Source organism: Amblyomma mixtum, chromosome 9, assembly GCF_055824585.1.
Source record: "Amblyomma mixtum isolate Tamu chromosome 9, ASM5582458v1, whole genome shotgun sequence".
Taxonomy (NCBI): domain Eukaryota; kingdom Metazoa; phylum Arthropoda; class Arachnida; order Ixodida; family Ixodidae; genus Amblyomma; species Amblyomma mixtum.
This window is the reverse complement of record NC_143020.1, coordinates 119,645,124-119,670,515: the sequence shown is the minus strand read 5'-3', so window position 1 is coordinate 119,670,515 and position 25,392 is coordinate 119,645,124. Positions and strand designations below refer to the sequence as shown.

Below are 25,392 nucleotides of genomic sequence, written 5' to 3'. Positions count from 1 at the left end.
TTAATTGTGCGAAGAAGGGTCAAACCGGATCCTGAGGCATGCGCCCCCTCCATATGCTGCCGCAATCTGGACAAATAAATTCAAAACACTCGGCAGACTTTTGAATGCCTGTTCATTTCAGACGTGTTTATACCCGTTAGATATCTTCCTGGAAAAGGTTTGACTTTGTATCTACAACCAGGAGTCATCTTATATTACCGCGGGCCTCCTAAGATACTTCTTCCATCAGGATTTGGGAGCCATGACACCGCACTGAGTGCGAGTTAGGATGCAATGGCGTCAGCTAATAACTCTACTATATTCCTGAATAAGTCGTAGGTAACCCTATGCGCAGAAAACAGGCGCCATCATCATCATTAGCCAAACTGCGTCCATTGTTTTCTTTTTTTTTCGGGTGAGGGGGGGGGGCAGGAAATGGCGAAGTATCTGTCTCACATATATCGGCGGACACCTGAGCCACTCCGTAAGGGAAGGGAGGAAGGTGGGAGTGAAAGAAGAAAGAGAGAAAGAGGTGCCGTAGTGGAGGTCTCCGGAATATTTTCGAACACGTGCGGTTCTTTAACGTGGGCTGACATCGCACAGCACGCGGGCGCCTTTTGCGTTTCGCTTCCATCGAAACGCTGCCCCCGCGGTCGGGTTCGAACCCGAGTTCTCCAGCAACAGCAGTTAAGATGTCTCTCCCATATCCCTCCAATTAGCCCTGTTCTGCTCCGTCTGTTGGGTCGCTGTCCCCGCAGGCATCCTAATACATCAACCCACCGAACTTTGCCCCGGCCCCCCTTCTACGCTTGCCGTCTTTTGAATCCCCTCCGCTGCTTTTAAGGACCATCGACCATCTTGCCTTCACATTGCATGACATTTTCATACCTATTTCGTCTTCCTGATGCTTGGAAACAAGCGTAATACACAACAAAGCGGTGTACCCGCCGCGGTGGTTCCGTACCCTTAGTGTTCGGCTGCTGATGCCGAGTTCGCGGGTTGGATGGCGGTCCCCGCGGGCGAAATAGAGCAACGCGCGTGTGTTATGCGATATCAGTGCAAGTGAAAACCCCAGGGGGTCCAGATTATCCCGATCGAGCACTGCACTGCACTGCGGTGTTCGGGACGTTAGGCGCTACAGTTAGCAATGTTTAAAACAAAGCTTTGCGTCCTTGCTGAACTGGCGGCTGCATCAACCGTGCACCAACCATGTTAAGTCCTCTCACATGCGCTGTTCTTAACTGAAATACCTAATATCCTGCATGCACATGCTGGCGTTCATTACCATACCAAACCATCATACCCCCCCATTATTCCTTTTCACCTTCTGCTTTTAGAATCCAGCTGCATGTGGCGCATGATTGCGATCTGAACTTCAACCGACATAGCAATGAGGAAAAAGCCGCCATAACTCAGTCGTTTAAGGCTGATTCGCACGACGGTCCGTTCGCCCGCGGCCCGCTCACTACGTGTTCATGCGTCACCACATTGAGAGGCGCGCTATCGGCCCGCGGCCTGGTCAGCGTGCCTCTCAATGTGCTGACGCATGAACACGTGATGTGCGGGCCGCGGGCGAACGGACCGTCGTGTGAATCGGCCTTTAGTGTTTGAATCCATCGAGAAAATTCCAGCTTGCTTTGGCTCTTGCAACCTTATTCGACGTACAGGGTGGTCCACTCTAAGTGCGAACACCGCTCCGCGTGGCCGCGCTCCGCGGAGCGCCAGCGGATCCGTCGCGTTCGCGCATCGAAGCAAAGCAGCGCAGGCGCACAGGGGCCCGGGGAAGGAGCTTCGTGTCGTCTGCTATAGCGCTGGCGCGCATCTCGCTTGCATTGCTGGTAGCAGACGACACGAAGCTCCTGCCCCGGGCCCCTGTGCGCCTGCGCGGATTTGCTTCGATGCGCGAACGCGCCGGATCCTCTGGCGCTCCGCGGAGCGCGGCCACGCGGAGCCGTGTTCGCACTTAGAGTGGACCACCCTGTACAGCGAAACGTTGCGCTTCGCGTGATCAGTAGGTGTACGTATTTGGCCGACTTGGCTCACCGCCCTTAACGCGTTGAGACATCATACATTTTTTGGCATGCTAAAGGCAATCTTTTTGGCTGAATACTACGCAGCAGCGTCAGTTGAAAGCTGCAATAAAGGGTCATCTTGGTGGTTGTAGTCTGTGCATTTTTCAGTTTTCAATTTCTCCTAGTTTTTCATTGCAGTTCAGTCTGCGCATTGCAGAGCCGAGGCATATAGTAAGAGAAGTGTGAAACGTACAACATTATTCCGGAAGCAATGTTGGTCGCTGCGAAGACCAAGTCCAAGACGTACCTGACAGTTTTCGAACGTCGTCTGTGAGATGACATCATCCTCCGGGGGTCTGTTTTCGCCTTGTCGGAAACTGCATCGACGATAACCCTTAGCGCCCAGCATACTTCACAAAGTACAGATTTCTCGGCGCGAACAAATTCCCAAGCGAATATTTTGGTTCATAACAACGGCCTGATGGGCAAGTTGGTGCATGATGAAAATAACGCTGGCGCAACAAGGACACTCACAAGAAAGGGGCATTTTGGTAATGTCAGTTTGCATTTTCGCACCAGGTGCTATATCAAGAGAGCCCTAATCTGAAAGGTTTTCTAAGAACTCTTTATTCTGTTCTATAAGCCGCAGAAATCCGCAGAAACACGCCCTGAACACACGCACGCGGTTAGTAGACTTTTAGTGCGCTAGTACCGTTGCTCGCAATCACGGACTTCGCAGGTGTCTGTCCGAAGCCTCGACTTGGAAGCGCAAAAGAGATAAGCAGCTGACGACGCGCTCGTCACGCGGCTCAGCGAATGAGGAGTCGTAGCGATCGCACAGCTGCAGCCAATGAGAGAGCGGCTGTGTCAAAGCTGCTGCCGTGTAGCGCACGTGAGCGCACGTTCCGTTGATGGTGTAGAATTCTCGCTGGGAACTACGGACCTTTGTCGCACGCTTTCTTTCAAGTTGTGCTAGCGCACCTACTTCGCATTCGATTAACGGGCAAATAGGCTGCCATTTCTTTTTACTCGAGTTATAGTCTGTACATAAAAAAAAATAGGAATTATTCTGCTTTATCAGGAAGAATATCATCGCCGCCAAGCGCAGTAAGCAGCTGCAATGGTTTCTTTTTCTCTGCGTAGATAAATGTGTATTTTGCACAGTACAATGGGTCTTCGCGGGAGCTTACAGGTTCTCGTTTTAGAAGCAAGGCGGCGATTGAGGCTAGTTGTTGGTACATACTAAGAGATTCCACGCGCTAACACTAGGGAAATAACAGACAAAACAACAATCACAAGATATGCGCGCAATTGACAATTGGTTTATTGATTAAACATGAGGTGGGATTTTTTACATTTATTGCCCATGCCTTGATCAATGCACTGAAACAATCTGACAATGTCAGGCTGTGTCACGTGTGCGTTATCGCCGCTTCTTTATTAGTTTCACTTCCTACGTCGTCAGAATGAGGGAGAAGTGCTGACACACTTATCTTCGCCAATCTGTAAAATTTCAAAGGCCTCTATTACCTCCCTTTACTTTCTGTCTCGCGCTTTAGCAATGACTGTGATTTCCTTAATGCTAGGTGGGCATTTGTGCCTTGTGCAATGGGTAGCCCGTTTCCCTGGCCTCGCGATATTGGCCAAGGTTACTGCTGTGCTCTCTCAGTCTAAAGTTTGGGCACCTGCCAGACTGGCAAATGTTGCTCATGCCACATGACAAGGGAGTATTGTAAATGATACCTGAATCACAAACCGCAAATTTTTCCTCATGTGCTGTTTTATATATATTGGCCCTTTCTCGTAAAATTATTAATCTTTTGACAGAGGTTAATTCATTTTAGGGGACTGTAAACACCAGGGGAACTTCTTACCAGTTCGCAATTTTCTTTCATGCATTTGAAACTTAAGCACACAAAGGTATGGAATGACAACCACTGTAGTTGCAAATCCAGCACTCTGTCTCAGTAGCTGTTAATTTTTGTGCATTTTTTTTAGGTTTTTCTCTGCGATATACACTATCACCGCATCCGGGCACGAACTTATCTTTAGCCTTTCAACCTGCTGCTCAGGTGAAGACCCAGATAATCTAAAATAGTTTCGTTGCTGGCACGCAAGGAGTCCTTCACAAAAACATTTTTCGCTTTACTTTGGTTGCGTTTTGGCACTCCATAAAATCGAGTGACACACACACACACGCGCACACGCACGCACACACGCACGCACGCACGCGCACGCGCGCACACGCGCGCGCACACGCGCGCGCACACACGCGCGCGCACACACGCAGGCGCACACACGCAGGCGCACACACGCAGGCGCACACACGCAGGCGCACACACGCAGGCGCACACACGCAGGCGCACACACGCAGGCGCACACACGCAGGCGCACACACGCAGGCGCACACACGCAGGCGCACACACGCAGGCGCACCGACCGACCGACCGACCGACCGACCGACCGACCGACCGACCGACCGACCGACCGACCGACCGACCGACCGACCGACCGACCGACCGACCGACCGACCGACCGACCGACCGACCGACCGACCGACCGACCGACCGACCGACCGACCGACCGACCGACCGACCGACCGACCGACCGACCGACCGACCGACCGACCGACCGACCGACCGACCGACCGACCGACCGACCGACCGACCGACCGACCGACCGACCGACCGACCGACCGACCGACCGACCGACCGACCGACCGACCGACCGACCGACCGACCGACCGACCGACCGACCGACCGACCGACCGACCGACCGACCGACCGACCGACCGACCGACCGACCGACCGACCGACCGACCGACCGACCGACCGACCGACCGACCGACCGACCGACCGACCGACCGACCGACCGACCGACCGACCGACCGACCGACCGACCGACCGACCGACCGACCGACCGACCGACCGACCGACCGACCGACCGACCGACCGACCGACCGACCGACCGACCGACCGACCGACCGACCGACCGACCGACCGACCGACCGACCGACCGACCGACCGACCGACCGACCGACCGACCGACCGACCGACCGACCGACCGACCGACCGACCGACCGACCGACCGACCGACCGACCGACCGACCGACCGACCGACCGACCGACCGACCGACCGACCGACCGACCGACCGACCGACCGACCGACCGACCGACCGACCGACCGACCGACCGACCGACCGACCGACCGACCGACCGACCGACCGACCGACCGACCGACCGACCGACCGACCGACCGACCGACCGACCGACCGACCGACCGACCGACCGACCGACCGACCGACCGACCGACCGACCGACCGACCGACCGACCGACCGACCGACCGACCGACCGACCGACCGACCGACCGACCGACCGACCGACCGACCGACCGACCGACCGACCGACCGACCGACCGACCGACCGACCGACCGACCGACCGACCGACCGACCGACCGACCGACCGACCGACCGACCGACCGACCGACCGACCGACCGACCGACCGACCGACCGACCGACCGACCGACCGACCGACCGACCGACCGACCGACCGACCGACCGACCGACCGACCGACCGACCGACCGACCGACCGACCGACCGACCGACCGACCGACCGACCGACCGACCGACCGACCGACCGACCGACCGACCGACCGACCGACCGACCGACCGACCGACCGACCGACCGACCGACCGACCGACCGACCGACCGACCGACCGACCGACCGACCGACCGACCGACCGACCGACCGACCGACCGACCGACCGACCGACCGACCGACCGACCGACCGACCGACCGACCGACCGACCGACCGACCGACCGACCGACCGACCGACCGACCGACCGACCGACCGACCGACCGACCGACCGACCGACCGACCGACCGACCGACCGACCGACCGACCGACCGACCGACCGACCGACCGACCGACCGACCGACCGACCGACCGACCGACCGACCGACCGACCGACCGACCGACCGACCGACCGACCGACCGACCGACCGACCGACCGACCGACCGACCGACCGACCGACCGACCGACCGACCGACCGACCGACCGACCGACCGACCGACCGACCGACCGACCGACCGACCGACCGACCGACCGACCGACCGACCGACCGACCGACCGACCGACCGACCGACCGACCGACCGACCGACCGACCGACCGACCGACCGACCGACCGACCGACCGACCGACCGACCGACCGACCGACCGACCGACCGACCGACCGACCGACCGACCGACCGACCGACCGACCGACCGACCGACCGACCGACCGACCGACCGACCGACCGACCGACCGACCGACCGACCGACCGACCGACCGACCGACCGACCGACCGACCGACCGACCGACCGACCGACCGACCGACCGACCGACCGACCGACCGACCGACCGACCGACCGACCGACCGACCGACCGACCGACCGACCGACCGACCGACCGACCGACCGACCGACCGACCGACCGACCGACCGACCGACCGACCGACCGACCGACCGACCGACCGACCGACCGACCGACCGACCGACCGACCGACCGACCGACCGACCGACCGACCGACCGACCGACCGACCGACCGACCGACCGACCGACCGACCGACCGACCGACCGACCGACCGACCGACCGACCGACCGACCGACCGACCGACCGACCGACCGACCGACCGACCGACCGACCGACCGAAATAATTGTTTTCTCACCTCTTCGCAAAGCGGAATATGGCCCATGAAAGCAAACAGCCTTGTAAACCAGGGAAAGCTTAAAGATAGTGCTAAATCTTTTTTATTGCCATCTTTTTTATTGCCTCTCGGAGAAGCACCGCGATTTTCTTCTCTTCTTACATCTCTTCCTCTCTCTTTCGGACGAACAACAAAAGAACTCGGAGATACCTAATGCCATTATGTGTTGTCAGTGCGATAGCATTCGAAGCTGTTGCTGCACTGGGTGGAATGACTGATGGGCTTTTTAGACCAAGTTGCTGTTCTGAACCCGCCGTGGTTGGCAGGAGGCTCTCCCCAGACGCACCTGGTTCAGTGAAGTCATTGTCGGTCTGGCTACATCACTGGTGACGTCACAGCATGTCATCATTTTTCCTGGTGAGGCTTCTATGCTATCGCTTGAAAAGATCGATCGCAATGCTTTTGTTGCGAAAGCAACACTACTGGAGCCCAGCTCAGCTCGTCGCGTATGCTCGTGGCGGTGCGGCTACCAAACGACCTTAAGTCGCCGTTGCCTAGCAACCACTTCAGCTACGCTCCAATAGATGGCGCCTAGCAACCCGTGTTACTACCCTAGCTTACACGAGTTACTCGGGTAAGCTCGGGTAGTAACTCGGGTAAGCTCGAGCGTCGTGCCATCTGCACGAGAGGTTGCTCGGGGAGAGCAACATGGGTCGCAAAATCTCGACGGGTGGCTGGGATAGAAACAGCCACCTGCCAGTGCAGTGGTGCATCGCTTAACCGCTGCGCCACTGCGCTGGTAGTGGTATATGAGGACTCGGCGCCATCTATGAATCTTAAGTAGGAATTACCAGTTCAGCATGCATGGGCATTAACCCACTAAAGATATCATGCCACACCCCTAAGACGGAGTTTAAGTGCCCCCTCCAATATAAGAATGAACACCTGCTTTCGCAGGTCTACTCGGTTTAACTACGTTAAGCCGCTATCAAGTTTAAAAAATTTTTCCTTGGTTTTAATCGCTCTAGGGTGGCTTCGTTCATATGTATCTCAACTCAAGCAGCCACTCTTAAGGGCACATTTGCGGCTCTGCGGTGACGGTGGTGATTTTGGCGTAACCACTCCACTCTGAGTGGCCAGCATGCAGGGATGTCATGAGGGATGTTAAACGTCACATGCCTATCTACCTTCTTGGGGTCAGATGTGTTGCAGGGTGTTCCGTCCAGCGCGAAAGCCATGACATTTTTTGCCTTTTTGTTTTCAGGCACCAACAAGCAACGAAATCGACATTGCCTTAGGTCTGACTCCACCTGCAAGGAAACAAAATGCAGTATTACACAGATGGTGTTAATTAGTTTTGCAAAATGTTTGAAAATAACGCTAATGCTAACAGAGAGCACAGGAAAGAAAATATGCGCACTAATTTTCGCTGATCGTTGGTCGCCAAGAAAACCTCGGATGTTGCACAGTGGAAGAAGCCAATGGGGCGCTTTAGGTTAGAGTGATAAAGACATGGCATCTCGGCCGGCAATTTGCCTGACTAGGTTTTTTAAACCATACATAAGAAGCCCAGATAAAGCTCAACTCTGAACTGTGCTCAACTGGTGATGTGGGCCGGTTTTCAGATGCAGCTTGACGGCAAATCTACGTTGACGTCATTTGATATGGGTGGAAATGTTCAGCGCCTCCTCGGACAAGATTGAAAATCATTAAATTATGTTCTACTCAACGCCTGCGACTGAAACTTGTTAGAGGACTTCTCCTTCCTCCCGTAAAATAAATCGTATCTTTCGTTTGGGTTCGAAATCTGGTGTCGGTACAAAATTTAACAAACACATAGAGCGAAAGACGTGAAGCGAGCACCTCTCCGGTCTGGGCCTTGCCTAAGGTCGGTCTTTTCGCACTTTGCGTTTCTTGAAATTTTAAAGGTTAGCTGTCGGTTTGGCCAACTTTGAGCGTAAACTGCAACGCAGGCGCTATTCCAGTTACGTTGGACAATAGCTAAAAGTCGCCTTACCTTAATGTAAGTAGCGTTTTTGTATGTCGGATAGTTTTTCTTGCAGAAAGCCGCTCCATCCATCACATCCCCGGGCAGCATCACCGCCTTGTTAGGCACCGAAATGATGCTGCACTTCGCTCGGCTCTTCAGGCAGCGAGAGTAAGGCCACCTTTGAGAAAACAAGAGACGAAGCAAGTATGCTGAAGAAATCTCTGGGTTTTAAAGACTTTACATCGAGTTGGTTTTAACTATTAAAATATATGACACACGCGCTACTAAGTTAAGCTTTCGCTCAGCACGCAATTACCTTTGATTGTAGCGAAGTGTTCATTTCGTGAGGCGGGAGTGCCATGCTCTTATAGAAGTGCAGGCGGAGCTTTCGTGTGCTCCTAATTAGAATTTATAGGATTGGTGCGGTCAGCCTGCTGATTAGCACTAGACGTTTTAGCAATGACCTGAAAAGAAAGTAACCACACTTCTTGTTCCTTTTTTATGATACAGACTGGTCTCCCACTCGAAAAAGAAGACAGAATCGAGCCCAAAATACGTCAGGACATCTGTTTTGTCGTCCTGTCCTAAAAATATATTTTTCTGAAGTATCGTAGCATTTTTCTGTAGCAGTGCAGTATTTTTCTGTGGCAGTTTTCCGCAGTTGTGTCGCTACTACAGCAGACAGCGCAATACCCCATAAATATGTGCTGGTGCTACAGGTTCATGTCCCAAAATACTACACAAAAATTTCGCACGACGGCATAAAATACTCGGTTGCAATTTAGACACGTCTGTTATGCTTGAAGAATCAATCGACAGGGTCAGCAACCGCTTGCGCCTTCTGGTGAACAGCCCATGACCCCCTTCCTCGGCGGTCTACTCAGTATATATCGAGCAGTGATATTAAGTTCCCGTACACTGGGGAGGACGCTATACAAGGCATAAATAAGCACACGAGAAAGGCCGTTGCCAGCACCTGTGCTGGCTGTGCTCTTCTACATTTTTTTTCTGCCCGTTGTCCCGTGCTCTTTTTCGAGCTGTGTGCGTCTCTTCTGACCGGCTGTCGACATTCTGAACCTTACTCCCAGCAGCCTGAGCGACATCGCCTAGCCTTCGTCTGTGCACTGGAGTGCCTTAGTTTTCGCCAACCCTCAGGCTGGCGATGCGACGGCGAGGGAGGCTGACAGACGGAAATCTAGTGTTTTAGCTTGCGTGTATTTCAGCCACGCACATCTATCGGAGAGCGTGTGCTGTGCGTTATCATTCGATGTTTGCCAAAGCTTCGAGGAGCGATGTGGACGAAACTCGGCGTATGAAATATCGTCTGTCGTTGGTCAAATGTTTAGGGGAATCCCCCAAGGTGGAGTAATTTGTAACCATAAGCTTGCCGTCCCGGTTAGCTCAGTTGGTAGAGCGACTGCTCCGGTGAAGCGGTGGCGCCCGGGTTCGAGCCCCGGACCAGGATGAATTTTTCTTTAAATACGAAGTTTCTGAGAAAGCTGTATAGTTTTCCTTTGTAGCCGTATAGCTGCGCTTGGGCGGATGCCAATGAGTAATTACTCCCTTATTAGAAATATCGTCAGCTATGGCAGCTGTGTTTTTAATGTTTGTTTCTTTGTTCTGCATATCCACTTAGATGCTTTGGTTTATTAGGGTTTAACGTCCAAAAGCAACTCAGGCTATGAGGGACGCCGTAGTGAAGGGCTCCGGAAATTTCGACCACCTGGAGTTCTTTAACGTGCACTGACATCGCACAGCACACGGGCCTCTAGAATTTCGCCTTCATCGAAATTCAGCCACCGCGGCCGGGATCGAACCCGCGTCTTTCGGGCCAGCAGCCGAGCGCCGTAACCACTGAGCCACCGCGGCGGGGAATATCTTCTTAGAATTGTTTTTGAAGTTTCTGTATGAAGTCGAGCTGCTTGTTCTGCTGAAAGACTGTGCGTGTCGTCCATCTACCGGCATCGAAAATGGGTTGTCTGCTATGGCTTCCAGCGCCAGGTCACATGAACTTAAAAAAGAAAAGTGAAGAACCTGTAACTTGATTCAGGGGGACAGTCTCTTGGGAAGCAGCGATTATGAGCTGTGATAAGATGATCGGGAATGCCGCTGAGCGAGGCTAACTAGAGATAATTGTGGAATACATTTTTCTTAAAGGGAAATTAGTCTGGCTGATGATGATAATTTCTCCAGTTTTAATAGCCTGCATTTGGGTGTAAACCCTTTCAGTTAAAGAACATTCTTGACTGTAGAAACCTGATTCATCCTTTGTGCAGAGGCAGCCAGCATGGCGAGCGAGAGAAATTCGAAACTTTGGAGGCCAACTACAACACCGGAGTTGAGCTACAGGTTCCTTTCTTCACCTGGGTACTTTGCTTTTGTTGCTAGACGGCGCAGCACACATCCGCTTCTCGGTGACGATGAACGTGCAGTCTCTTGACTTCTTCGGCTTTCTAAAGCATACGGGATACGGACCCCGCACACCGTTGCATTATATAGGCCCCTGCTCATCAGGGGTTGGCAGAAAACGAGGCAGTAGACGCAGCCGCCCGCGTGCTCTCTCACCGGGCGGTTTTCTCCTCCTCACCCGATCGGAAACCAGATTTTAATCCGGTCTATACGTTCAAAGATATTGCAACTTACTATCAAGATAGTCATCGCACTTTACCCTCGCCCATGTAAAGGCCTGAAGAAGGCGGATGAGCGGCTCCTTCTCCGCCTTCTCACCAATGCATTGCTGTGCCCCGCAGCCCTAAAACATTTCGACCCCTCCTTTAGCGGCAGGTGCCCGCACTGTAGTGCGGTGTCTTCTGACACCAATCACATGGTGTGGGCCTGCCCCTCCAATCCGGCCAATTCCCCCATACGCAACCCAACCCAACCCGGGAGGACTGGGAGGCGACCCTGCTCGGCTGCCACGACTCACAGGCCCAACAAGCCTTAGTCGGGCGCGCCCGGGCGACGGCCACCGCCACTGGGGTCCCAAACTAGGGACCTCCACCTAGTATTTATAAGGATCGGTCCTTTACGGGTTGATCCAAACATACCTCCTGTCCCTTCTGAATAAATGTTTTCACCACCACCCCCACCGGCTTTCTCAAGAACCTCAGTGAGCGCTGCGTGTGACCTTGATATCGCTTTTACTTCTTTCTCAGCAACGCATCTAGTCTTAAAACAGTTATCTTTTCTGGGACGTAAATATTTTCCTGTTATAGGTCTTACGTCACAAAGTCAGCTATGAGCTTTCTGCTGCACTCCGAAAAGTTGAAGCCGCCGAACTTGCTCATCATGTACCGGTCGTTCGTGGAGCAATTCCGTGCCAACTTATCGCCATCGTGGTAAGCACCCAGTCTGCAAGGCAAGTTAATCATTATCGACAATGGGTTTTGTATGGAACTGAAACAATAACAAATGTGACGTGGCCATTTTTCGTTAATAATTCCTATTTCATCGAAAAGTTGTAGTAGTAGTAGCAGTAGTAATAGTAATAGTAGTAGTAATAGTAGTAGTCTTAAGTAGTAGTAAGAAGGTCGTATGTGCTGGCAACTTCTCATGCCTTGTAGATAAGGAGGTGGTGAGCATTCTTGGTGAAGGTTTCAACATATCGTGTAAGTGCACTTACAGATGTCCAATTTCGTGGGCAGCGGTGTTTATTCCATTGAACTTGCCAGGCTGGTCTTGAGCAATTGAGGTCTTGTTCGGCCTGCAGGCCTGTCCGATGAAGGCACGCCCTGCGTGTTATACGTGGTTTATTCAGCGCTTATAGACTAGCTTCAACTGAGAGCGTTCCAGCCTGACAACATTTCAGCCTGAAAACATTTCAAATACCAACTTCCAATATCTTAGTTTTCAGCGGCGGTCGAACAACCACGTCGCAATCAGGTTTCTGGTGCGACTCTTGGCACAGCTAGATGCCTCTGGTCTTTCTGCGATTAGGAATGGCGCCGGCCTGCTGCACTGGTGTTTTTAATCGCGGACCACACCGGAGGACCCTTCTACCTTTCTTCCCTGCAGGTAACTAGCAAGAATGGTCCTAACCAGCGGATTTCTATGTGACTCACGACGTCCATGTGATGTGCACAGGCATTGCGAGAGAAGCTTCGAATACATGTCGAAACACATCACGTTACGTTACGACATTACGTTAACTGCATGGCATGGTGACTTGAATATTTATCGGAGCAGCACCTCCTGATTACAGTGCTCTGCGGCAGCGTTAAACTGCATGCACATGGAGCGAAAGACGAGCTTTTACTTAAAAAAAAGAAATCATTTGTTACATTTCAAAAGCGAGGGCATTTCATGTGCGTGTAGTTGCACGGGGACACAAGTAACTTGTGCCTGAGCAACGGCGCCTATGGCGTGTCGAGCAAGAGCTCTGCTGCAGCAGCTTTAATTTTATGCCCAGAATTCGCGACCAATAGTTCGCATGGATTTATGTTTAAGAAGTAATTAAATACAATACAGACGCACTTACACAGTTGTAATGAATGCGTTACTGAATAGGACGTACCTTGCAAACTTGAGACCTTCTCTCCTGCTAAATGTACCAGATGACGCCTTGAAAGAATACAGATAATATGAGCCATGTGCACATACGTGAACATGGCACTCACGAAAATACACTATGCTAATATACGCCGCAAATCAAACACAATAATTAGAAGTCCACCTACCCCTTTTGCCCAGCATTCCTTGGAGCAGCAAATAGAATGCACTCGAGCCCAATTTTAATGGCTGCAGATATAACGAACTCTCGCTTATTAAGAACGAAGGCGCTGTTGCCGTCAAAATGTGTATAGTGGCTACGGCCTGCTTTTCAGATTAAACGAACGACCATGGCTGCACGACTCGGTTATAAGGAATGAGGAAGCGCCGTAAACTCGCCCCCCCCCCCCCCCCCCCCCCGCCCTCACGCCCCCGCCGTCTAAAAACGCGCTCTTCCAACTAGCGTGGAGGCCGAAGAGCTTTGTCCAGTTCCCGTGATCTCCCTCAAGGAAATTTCGGCCCCCAGAAAACAATAAAAAATATTGCAGCACTGAAATTGCAGGTTACCGACGGCCAAGCACACCATGACAGGCTACAAGTTCGATCGGTGCGTGCGTGTGCGCCGGCTAGCCGAAGCGTCTAAAGTGGAAGTTTGTTAAAACAAGACACGAGCAGCGTTCAAAGCCCGAATACCAACCGGTGATAAGGATTTGAGGTATTTCAAAACTAGTCAGGAGGTGTGCCTTGGTCCGCCAGCCAAAGTGTTAAGACAACAGGACTAGTTTGCATCTGGGCAATGCGTTGGTCATTTCGAGGGGTTAAATAGGGCCTTCGGTCCGAGGAGGAAGATTGTGTACGAAAACAAAAAGGCTGAATATTGCACCTAGATAGCCTAGCAGTGGCTTGTGTAAGGGAGATTAAAGAGGACATAGAAAAACTCGTGAGGAGAATAGCGTCACAGCAAAAGTTTCAAATATAGAGATTTTTTCTGCCACCATATTTGTATGTATTTATCCATTGCAAATTATCGCCCAGGTTTACAGCTGCTTAAGCAACGAAGTAAAATTTTCGGTATCAAAGGGTTAAACAACGCGTTCATGACTGCACTGAATGTATGCTAGATGCTAATGTCGGTTAGCAATTATGTTATGAGAACAAATAAAACTGCGCAAAAAGGACGGGACAAGAGAAAGAGAACCACACGGGACAAACGCAGACTAACAAGTGATTTATTCCACCAACTTCTCTTTCCATCAACAGCAAAGCGCATGCGCACCAACCACCAAAACAAAAGCCACACTCATCTCGTGAAATCAAGGAACTCCAACTCCTTACGGTACAGGTGTACTGAAGCATCGCTAACACATTTGTCAGGCCCTAATCTCGCGATTTCCAAGGCTTCGATAATTTCCCTTTCTTTCTTATCCCTCGAGCGTCCGATTACCTTAGTCCTGTCGAAAAGCGGATTACAATCTTTGTCATCATGCTTGCAAGTGTTACAATGCTTAGGCAGATGCTGCCCCCTTGAATCATCTAAGGAATTGGCATGCTCTAATATGTTGCGGGGCTCACCAGTTGTCGTATTTATCGTCACAAAGGAAGAGTTAATCTTACCCCGCTGCCATGAGGATAGCGTCTGCATTCTTCATGTTGGTGTCCTTATTAAAGTGCTTGACTAATTTTTTCAGAGTTCCACTGGCATCGAGGCGACCGCCCTCGTACAGGTCTACGTAAGATTCGTTGTCCTGGAAGAACAGCTTCATTATCAAAAGGGACCGGTTATCACAGTCCAACTTACCGTAAAGCTTCCTTGGATCGCAGTCACAACAACAGCGATGGGCGGATCAAGCTGGGCTAAGCGCAGGCCAACCTGGAAATTAGAAGCACAACATATAAGACTGAACCTCCACTCGGACCTATTTATCAGAAAGAGGCAATATCTCTTTAAGATAAAGAAAGCACAGATAAGAGCTCACCCCAATTTTTATACCAGAGGGACATGGATATTATACAAAAAGCTTCGTGTTACTTTACTGAAGTATACAAGTTTAAAAAGACTAGAGGAGAAGACAACGCTGAATAACTGAATAAATATACGAACGATAAATTATTAGCAAATTCGGCATAGTGTGTTCACGATGTGTCGAAATATTAAAAAAACTGAGTAAACCTGTGAAGCGCTGTCTTCTTGCAGAGGGTTCAGCAAGAGGGAGGTGGTGGTAGTGGTGGCATAAATATTCATGCGGGATTAGCCTTACAAAGGCCTGTCGGAAATTTCTCCGCCTAGCAGTGCGGGTACTCCAAGCTATAGGCCACTCTAACCTTGCAGTGCACTTTCAGCAACCACTGTGTGGTAGTGGCACCTTATGTACACAGGCCACATCAAGACCACTGCCGTTCGGAAGACGGGCGTAAACACACTTGATTACAGGGCTCTAACGGCGCTCTCCGGAGCACACTGGCACCAGTTACAAGTGACTTAAGCTTTGGAACAATGCCTTATCATTCATTCACATTGGCACGGACTCTGGTTCACTTCTTGTGTCTCAAAAAGAGACACTGAGCCCAGCCGTAGCCACGAATGTCACAAAAGCGCGACAGAGAGGGCACTTCGAGCGCTCCAGACAAGTGCCTGGATGTGTGTACAATTCTTGTTCCCAACGACGGTCTTTAAACGCTGCTATAAGAAACTAAAAACGCGTACCTGCTCTCTGCTAATCAACAATATGCACATAGTGAAGCCCTGTCACGCTGCCGGTCATTGAATGGAGGGGGCGGTATAGGGTTTTTTTTTTATGCTCTTATGGAGTTTAATGTTCCAACGCGAGTCGGGCTATGAGGGACGTCATTGTGGAGGGCTCGAGATAATTTTCACCGGCGGTGGTATTTAACGAGGAGTGACACCGCAGAGTAGACAGGCCTCTAACATTTCGCCTACGTCTAAATGCGAACTTGTGTTAGGTCAAACCCGCGCTATTTGGGTCGGCAGCCGAACACCGTAACCACCGAGCCACTGCGGGGGCTGCAGGTGGTGGTATGACATACTTGTGGAGGTAAAAACTATCAGCGCGGCGTGAATTTGGGCCCTTCTTATCACGAAATGGCAAATAGTTGAAGTATGCGTCCGTGTTTCGTTTGATCCCACATGAGGCGCGTCTGATGTGGCACATTAGGCGGTGTTGCGCTGAAACCCCGAAATGAATCTTTTTTTGCTGCTCTAAATATGACCAAGATCAGGCGAAATGATATGCACGGAACACGTGCATATAGGTGTATAAATGTATTCTTGCGAGGCAGCGGTGTAGGTAACTGAAGCTACGCCCTCTAAGGATGCCCGAATATGGCTGAAGTGTACTGCCCTGATAAAACAAAAAGGAGCACCTTTTTTATCACTACGATTGACCTAGTATGCCATTTTAAGCGCTTTTTGACCACAGAATAGACACAAGACGATTATTATTTGTTTGGAAGCATCGTAAGAAAGCATGGTGACGATAGTAGCAAAAAAAAAAACCAGTATAAGCGATGTATTAAAAATGTCTGCCGTACAGTCCGCTGAGGTCTTCAGTGTGGTCGACACGTTGTTGCCAACCTCGCCTGAATATTCGTTGAACAAGGCGATAATGTTGGACTCACCGAATGCAAAAATATTGTTACATATGCGACACGGTCTTCCGTTTGGTTGTTGAAATAAATGGTGTGGTTGAAATCCCCGATGAAGTACAACTCTAGCTCATACTTTGGTGGGGGAGCTTTGAAGTCTGCAAAAAAACACAAAAAAAAGAACACGCACACCAAGGATTAGCCGATGCATAGAAACTGCCAGCCTGGATTGCGACTGCAAAAAGAGCCTGTTGAAGCATTGTCAGTATAGTTCCGGTTTGGTGACGTGGTGTGGTACGTGACGTCACGCTCGCTAAGTCATGACGAATCATGAGATCTTACGCTTATGATGACCACGCATCACGTATAAGTGATGACATCATCATATGCGAAATTATCAGTGATGACGTCATCTGGTCTTGTTTGACATGGTGAGACAGCCAAGTGGCCCGACGAGCGCCTTATCCTCTCCCGTAAAAGAGGTAGCCGTTCACACATAACGTTTCGCTGCATCTAGACTGCTCGCACAGTCTTCAGTATGACACACTTTCTTACCTCCTTTACGAGGTTTAGGGTCTTCTAGATGTTCCTCATCTGAAACATAAAGATGCTTATATTAGTTACGAAAGAACATTCACGCGTTCGTTGGTTTCAGAGAGTTTTCACGGGAGTGGTTCCGAACGCTTGCGAAAACCTGTCTTATTAATAAAGTGCTCTCGCTGTTGCTGTTATAGGTGCTGCAGAGACAAGCCATTATGTAAGCAAGCATATATGTCGTAACAAAATAAAAAGAAGTTTCTGCGCGTTACTTTGGCACGTTTGCTACAAACAACTGTCTTTCGCTAAAGCTGCTAAAAGCTCGTTGGAATACTGCTCAATTTTTCCTGTTTATGACAACTGAGTACTCTGCAGGCACTCTTCGTTATTTGTTATAGCCGGAAAAAACATTGTATTCCGACCTACTTAATGGCGTTGCGGGTAAAAACATTTTTAGCGGAGGCATTGTTGCTTTACAAATGCATGAAGGCTGGGTTGTATAGATACTCTGGGAAAGCTCCGCATTTCATGACGTCTGGAGAAAAAAAAAAGACACATCTGCCGCTTCAGGCGCAGTTCAAACGCTGCCCGACTGCTCATAGTAACGCCCCCTTAGACAACGCTTTCTCTGCATTGCGGCGCCGCTGGTAAATGCGCCAGTGTTGTTCGAAAAAAAAAAAAAAAAAGCTACCGGTAAACAAGCAAAGTATAAAACTGCGTTATCCGACAGAATCAATATATATATATATATATATATATATATATATATATATATATATATGACAGAAGCCAATGTGGTGTTTCGCAGGACGACACATCGATGACGACTAGTGCGTGGCCCCCAGGCCCACGCCCAAAGGAAAAAGCCCCGTTTATTGCAACCTGACAAGTATATATACAGACACTGAGTACGTCACGCATGCGCCGAGCATCACCAGAGTACACGTGCACTTGCTACGATAGATACTATCACACGAGGATCGATAACACCACATCTTCCCTTTCCCTTTGAGAAAACAAAAGCAGCAACTTGCGAAACAAAATACAACAACGATTCAATGGTTCAATGAGTGGCATTCGCAAACACCGTACCGTTCCGGTTTTCTTACTATTCGACCAAAGCGTGTGACATGTTCACCCTGTACCGCAGGCGAAGAGGTTTCTGGCGGCAGCTGCAACGGATCACTTGGGAGAGCTTCCGTTCCGTTCTCCTCGGGACCGTCTGGGACAGTTTGTGCAATAGAAACAGAGTTTCCGTTCTCCTCTGTACCGTCTAGGCTAGACAGAAATTCATACTCCCCGTCCATGGAATCCGGGACTCTGTTTGGCGCCTGCTTGATTAGCGCTCGCCGGTTTCGTTCAATCAGGCCCCGCTCTCCAAAACCACAATACACGAGCGTGGCCGCTTTGCGCGCTGAAGCACCACACCTTCCCGCTGTAGTCCTTGACCCAAGCAGAATCACCTGGCACCAACGGTAACATAAGTCGGGCAGCATGCCGGCGATCATAATTTTGCCGCTGAGTCTCCCTGAAAGCTGCGTCTTTTTCCCGTGCTTCTTTGAGATTGGGGGTCTTGGGTCTTTCCGCTCTTTCATCTCCCCGTAGTCGCATCTATCGGCCAGCGTATGTAACTCTGTAACATACTGATCTACAGACTCGCCTGGGTCTTGGTGGCGGCGATGGAAGCACGCACTTTCGTAGACTAAGTTCCTTGTGGCGACAAAATGGGTGTCGAACTGTGTCTTCACCACGTCGTATTTCTTCGAGTCTTCCTCTGACAAGTTGAAAGTCTCGAAAATGTTGCGTGCCTGTCGTCCCATCGTGTACAGCAACGTACGCACCTGAGCCTCTTGAGTTCGCTCATTAAGTCCTGAGGCGAATCGGTAGTCATCGAATTCTTGTATCCACCCAGGCCACTCGGACGTCTTGTCGAAGTTGAAGCTCGCTGGCGGCTGCACCAAAAAAGGCTGAGACGAAACCTTCGTTTCTTCCGACATTTTCTGGGCTGTTATCCGGCTGGTATACGATGCTGCTGGCGGCCGGCCACAGGCGGTAACCTTACGTCTGCCGTGGGTCCCGTATAACCTGGACAACCAGACACCATGTGGTGTTTCGCAGGACGACACATCGATGAAGACTAGTGCGTGGCCCCCAGGCCCACGCCCAAAGGAAAAAGCCCCGTTTATTGCAACCTGACAAGTATATATACAGACACTGAGTACGTCACGCATGCGCCGAGCATCACCAGAGTACACGTGCACTTGCTACGATAGATACTATCACACGAGGATCGATAACACCACAGCCAACAGCCACAGAAACCAAGGGGCACAGGGGATTTTTTTTAATTAATTTATTTGTTTTGTGGTGTTGATCAATTTAGAATATTACTGAATATGTCATCGCTTAAAGCTAATTGATTAGAAAAGCAGAAGAAAAAACAACCACATGCCGCCGGTGGGATCCGAACCCACGACCTCCGAATTACGCGTCCGGTGCTCTACCTCTGAGCTACGGCGACGGCTGTCAAACCTTCTGCTTTCGGGGGTATTTCGGGGGTATATTCGTACCATCCGTCTTGTCCTTTCCACTACTGTGAATACGTTAAAGCTCTGGACTTACCGGTTACGTCTTCATTCCCACAGGCTGCAGGTCCAGTGGCAATCCTGGATAATCTGTGAGCCTTTCCATTTGATGAAGATCTCTCCAACCTTGCCACGGGTTCAATTTGATGAGTGGAATTCACTAGTCCTCTCTGGAGAATTTCGACCGTATTTCATGCCTCGGGTTGTATGCAAAGCATGCTTGCATAGTACACGCGCGTCGGCATGTAAAAGGTGTTGCATGGAACGTAAAGGGAACTTCTTAACTGTAGAACTGATGCATCTTGTCGATACAATACAAACAACATGTTGGTGGTCGCAGATATCAATGCGCAATACATTTTACTCCGGGATTGTATAACAGCGCGCATGCTCATAGGAACTAGACAACTGCAGATGTGATCCAGAGTGCTAAAAAAAAAACAACTTATTGAAGCACTATTTTAAAAATAAACTGTCTATTTCGGCCGTGGCATTGAAGGCAAATACGCCGAAGCATCACAAGCTACATGCTGTGGCAAACACTTCGTTCGTCGCTGTGAGCGCACATGAGTTACGGCTAGTTGTGTGTGCTGGCTTTCAACATCACAGTCTGTGGGAACCGAAACGAAAACTTTGTTCGCTAAAGAGTACTGTTTTATTTAATTATTTAAACCTCGCTGAGGCATATATATCCTGCTCTTTCGATTCAAAGGCCCTCTGCATGATTTTCACGGAAACAGCAAAGGCCAGCTACCTAGAATTCGCAGCTTTACTCCTTGATTATATTATCCCCCAAATTACCGGATACATATAAGAAGCTCCAATAGTAGCTATTTTACCGGCACAAAAACGTAATTGCTGAAAACCTTTGTAACAGTCGGTTTAATGTAAAGCTTGGTTTAGGGTTCACTCGAGGAGAGGGGGAAAGGCTTGAAATGTCAGATGTCTGCTGCTCAAGCTAGGTCTGCACAGCGGCGTGGTTTCAGAGACTTAGGGAGCGGTCTTCTACCTCAAGCTCCGTTCGGTCTTACTGGCAGTCTCCTACTGGCGTCATGAAGGCGTGGAAAATTTCACGCACCTGCAGTTGCGCTGTCAGCTTGTGAGATCGGCTGTAAACGGGCGCTGATACGAAGTTTCATTGCTTCTTTCAGAGAATGAAGCAAAAAAAGAATGAAAGGAACTGAGGGCACCCAAGTACGGAGCTGTATTTAGAGGATTTTCATTTGTCTCGATCCTCTGAAATTTAGTTTGATACTTGCTTGAAAGGAGAAATTGGCTTTACTGACTAATAAAATTAGATTGAGATAAGAAGTTCTAATATTTGTTGCAGGTGACGTTATAATGCTTCAGTTCAGTTAGTGACTTGAATAATCGGTACGCAATCATTAGAATACTGGTTTGGGCTTGTTCGTCTTACAAAGCGGGCGGAGATCATTTGCTCGCAAATAAAGAGTAAACTACTAGCCAACATTCCTTCCGTGCTCTTCTCTTCTTGCGCATCGTCTCCGTGCGATGCTGCCGAACAGAATGCCGTTCGAATTTAATTCAGTCTAACATGCGGCATTTTCTCATCGTATATAAAGCAATGGCGCACTCACAATGGCGTATCCAGAGTGTCCTTGAGGCTACAGGAGCAAGGATGCTTGCTTGCTTGTGTCCTCATACAAGTTCCTCTCGTAGTGCGCACCACCGACCTAGAAAAAAAAGCTGATAATATCAGTATTGATGACGACGGTGATATGCATTTTTAGGGCGCAAAATCATCTGTGGTCAAAGAGCCCCACGGTAAAAAAGTGTTTTCATCAACTCAAGGTTGGGTAGAACACCCATTACCAAAGCATTTCACCTTGAAGAAGCCGAACAACATTCCAGGGGAAACCATGTATCTCTTGTACCACCGATGGACACCTAGCGGCACCTCTCCCACGTGACAGTATAGTTTTGCAGCAGCTTGTCGAGAAATATTAGCCATTGCGGGTAACCAGAGCAACTGACTGGCCTTAAACTGCGGCACCTATGTGGTCCTGCCCACCTCACGGGCTGAAGTCGATCCTTAATGGACCCTCGGCTACTGACCCGAAAGACGCGGGTCCGATTCTGGCCGCGGCGGCCGAATTTCGATGAAGGCGAAATTCCAGAGGTCCGTGTGCTGTGCGATGTCAGTGCACGTTAAAGAACCCCAGGTGGTCGAAATTTCCGGAGCCCTTCACTACGGCGTCTCTCATAGCCTGAGTTGCTTTGGGATCTTAAACCCCAATAAACCAAACCAAACCAAACCAAACGTTAATGGACCATACAAAACCCTAAACTGCCGGTCGGGAATGGAGCGTGGGTGCGATAGTTATCATAGGCAATCACGAAGGCGTTGCACCTTCAGGCACCCTGCACTATGTACTACCCTGAACTTTGCACTATGTGGGTGTGCCAAAGAACTTTACCTTTAAATCTCTCAGTGCTTTCTCTAGAGTAGTTGTACTGGCGCAAAGGATTTCAAGCAGGCAAGGGACCCGGGCATGAGCAGCATCAGAGACAAAGCTTAACCAAAGGAAAGTGCATTCACTCACGCGGCGTTCGACGATCCGGTCTTCCATCACATCTCGAAGTAAGACACTGTCCGCTAGAACTGAAGCTTTTCTCAAGTTAAGCGTGTTCCCGTCTTCAATAAACACAACTTTTTCAGAGCTGTCTTGCCGGCTTTCCAGCACCTGAGGGTAAACTGTTACGAAGTCCTCAGCATCATCTAGTTGGCAAAGAACTGAAAAAAAAAACCCAGCAAATAAAATGCGATAAGATCGAAGCAGCTAGCATAGGCCAGTGTAAATTGGAGGGATATGAGCGAGGCTTTTGCCTTTCAGTGGGCGCAGCTAAGCTTATGACGATAGCGATGAAATAAAAATGCTTTTATGGCTAGTATTTTACCCGCTTCCGTTCATCACTAAAATCTCATGATAATCCTTTTGATGACTACATTTTAGATAACAAAAGAGAAGGTGATACAACTACTTGGAAACGATTCATCCCTTAATCAAAAAATGCGGAGACTACACAAGTGCAAATTTGTTTTAGAGAGGTGGCAAACGTTTCGCTCCACCATTATTCAGGATTTTTTTCTGTACATTTTTTCCCTGCAACGCGCTTTACACGAACAATGACTGTTTCACGATAACGAGATAACGATATAGGATGTTTCGTGAGGATAGTCTTTCCTTGGCCAAGTGATCTGAAGCTCTGACCGCGCCACGGGCAGGAAAGTCTGAAACCGAAGAAAGAATTTTTGTGCGGCAGATATGAATTGATAAACCATGAGTAAACATGGCTCCTGCCAACGTATGCATAATCCTTTGCAACCCTCGGTAAAGCTTCATTTGTCAACGTCGCTTATATACAGGTGAAATACTGATGAAAACATGAATGAAATGAATGAATGAATGAAAAAAAAACGTGAAGACGTAGAGCCGTTGGTAAGGAACCACGCGAGGTTTCTGGAACGTCCAGCTAGAGCACTCGCAGTGGCCAGCATGTCATGACCACAAGGAGATGGGTGCGATGTTCACGTGAAAGGCATAAACGAGCTTGGAAATCCGCCTAGCATAGCAATATGTTTTCCTTTGACTTGAAAATGGAATAATGCTCCTGCTTGTGGCGAGCATTCAGTTGCTTACCGAGTGTCGATGCAACGAGTTGGGTCAACACAAAGCACACAGTGATTGTCATTTCCAATCCGCGCTAAGGGTGTAATCAGACGAGTTTACTCCACTGTCTTGAAGGCGCCCGCCTGTCTTTGTGCGACGTCGCTTAATCAATGCTTGAATCCTGAACTGCGCATGTGTCTTCCCCGCTGTGAACTTAAGTACCCTTTTGCAGCAGTTAATAGGTTTGCCTTTTCGCACGCTGTTCAACTGACATAAATGGTAGCGGATTTTGATTAAAAAAATGGTTAAAACCTTTAAGAAAACCTTTACGTTTATGAATGCCTAGAGGTCTTTAAACGTTTACTTGGGCTAATAAGTGCTAGATTCCATAATTCATGACTGCTAGCGAATAAACAGACTTAGGCATGGTGCTCGGCTCCTGACCCGAAAGACGCGGGTTGGATCCCGGCAGCGGCGGTGGAATTTGGATGGAGGCGAAGTTCTAGCGGCCCGTGTACTGTGCGACGTCAGAGCACGTTAAAGAACCCCAGGCGGTCGAAATTTCCGGAGCCCGCCACTACGGCGTCCCTCATAGCCTCAGTCGCTTTGGGACGTTAAACCCCAGTAAACCATAAACTTAGACAGGCGTTGTGGTGGCGCAACTGGAGCGGCTCGGCGTGGGAACACGAAGACTACGCGGTGCGTGCTTGTGATGGAGAGTTGAGGGTGCCGCTGAGGCTGCTTCGCAGGAACCGAGGGGTACTGTGTCGGGCTGCAGTGAAGTTACGGCTTCAGATCACCACCTTGCTGGTCGACGTCTGCGGTCGGCCGCCGTCTCGGAGGCTCCGAGTGTGGGGACACCGATCTGTTCTTCGGACCAGCGGCAGAATCACCACGATATGCGCCAGACAACTGCATCCTCGTTATCAACTTTTAGGAAGCTGTACTGTCGAGTCGCGCTGGACGCCGCCGTGCCTCGCGTCGCCACTGTACCGCATGCGTGCGGGCCTTGGAATCTCGCCTTTCTCGTGCATTCGTCTCCTGAATGATCCCCGTGACCTTCTTTGACGGGGGCGACGAACGACCATAACACGACACAAAGCTACTGAACTGCATATATCTGCATATATTAACGCGATTAGCCTTAAGGCTTCCGCTGTGTAGAAAATCCGGCGTCATCGTCCGTGTCGGCGTTGTGAGCGATGAATCCCCAGATTGCCAACCTAGGTCACATGACCTTGCTGCGTCATCACAACCTGCCCATCGGATTGTGAGCAAACTGACCACCCTGGCAGGTGGCACTGAAACTGATGACTGGTCGCGAGAGGTTGCGCGGAGACAGCAACCCTGGCCGCACAAGACCCACCGATGGCGACCTCTGCACCAATGCGCCTGGAGTGTTATGAGGACTCCCAGGGACCTCTGAATGCAAAGTCGAGGATGACCAATCCGCACAACTGGGCGTTAATCTATTAAAGCTACCGTGTCATACTGCTAAAGCGGAGCTCAAGTGCGGAGCTCAAAACTAGCTAGTGCAATGGGCAAAACGTCTACAGCAACGAGCAACTCCTACGCCATAATCCTCCACACCGCATCCTTATAAAGGTTTCACTCCTTAAAACTGTGACAAACACAAACAGCTATCATATTGGGAACAGCGCTAACACTGGACGGAACGAGAACAGAACACAGGCGGTGTGTCTCGCTCCGTCCTGTGTTAGCGCTCTTCCCTAGTATGATCTTTCACCAACAAACACAACTCTCCACTCCACAAAGAGATACAATGCACGGACATGACGGCGTGGTTGCTCCTGAACTTGGCAGTGCTGGGACGAAATAGGAGAAGCTTAAACTAGCGAATACATGAGCGC

The 25,392-nt window shown here is 50.4% G+C and overlaps 1 protein-coding gene across 1 annotated transcript; it reads right to left on the bottom strand.

The window, feature by feature from the left end:
• LOC149330989 (uncharacterized) lies at window positions 1-23,603 on the bottom strand. The gene is made up of 14 exons (XM_089559534.1): window positions 23,552-23,603; window positions 22,454-22,629; window positions 21,519-21,583; window positions 18,998-19,389; window positions 16,801-16,925; window positions 14,963-15,034; window positions 14,779-14,909; window positions 13,190-13,236; window positions 12,299-12,407; window positions 11,899-12,027; window positions 8,704-8,854; window positions 7,866-7,996; window positions 2,299-2,368; window positions 1-66 (listed from the first exon to the last, which is right to left on the bottom strand). Exons 1-14 carry the CDS (start codon window positions 23,601-23,603, stop codon window positions 1-3), a joined length of 1,716 nt encoding a protein of 571 aa, XP_089415660.1.
• Between the last annotated feature and the right edge of the window lie 1,789 nt (window positions 23,604-25,392).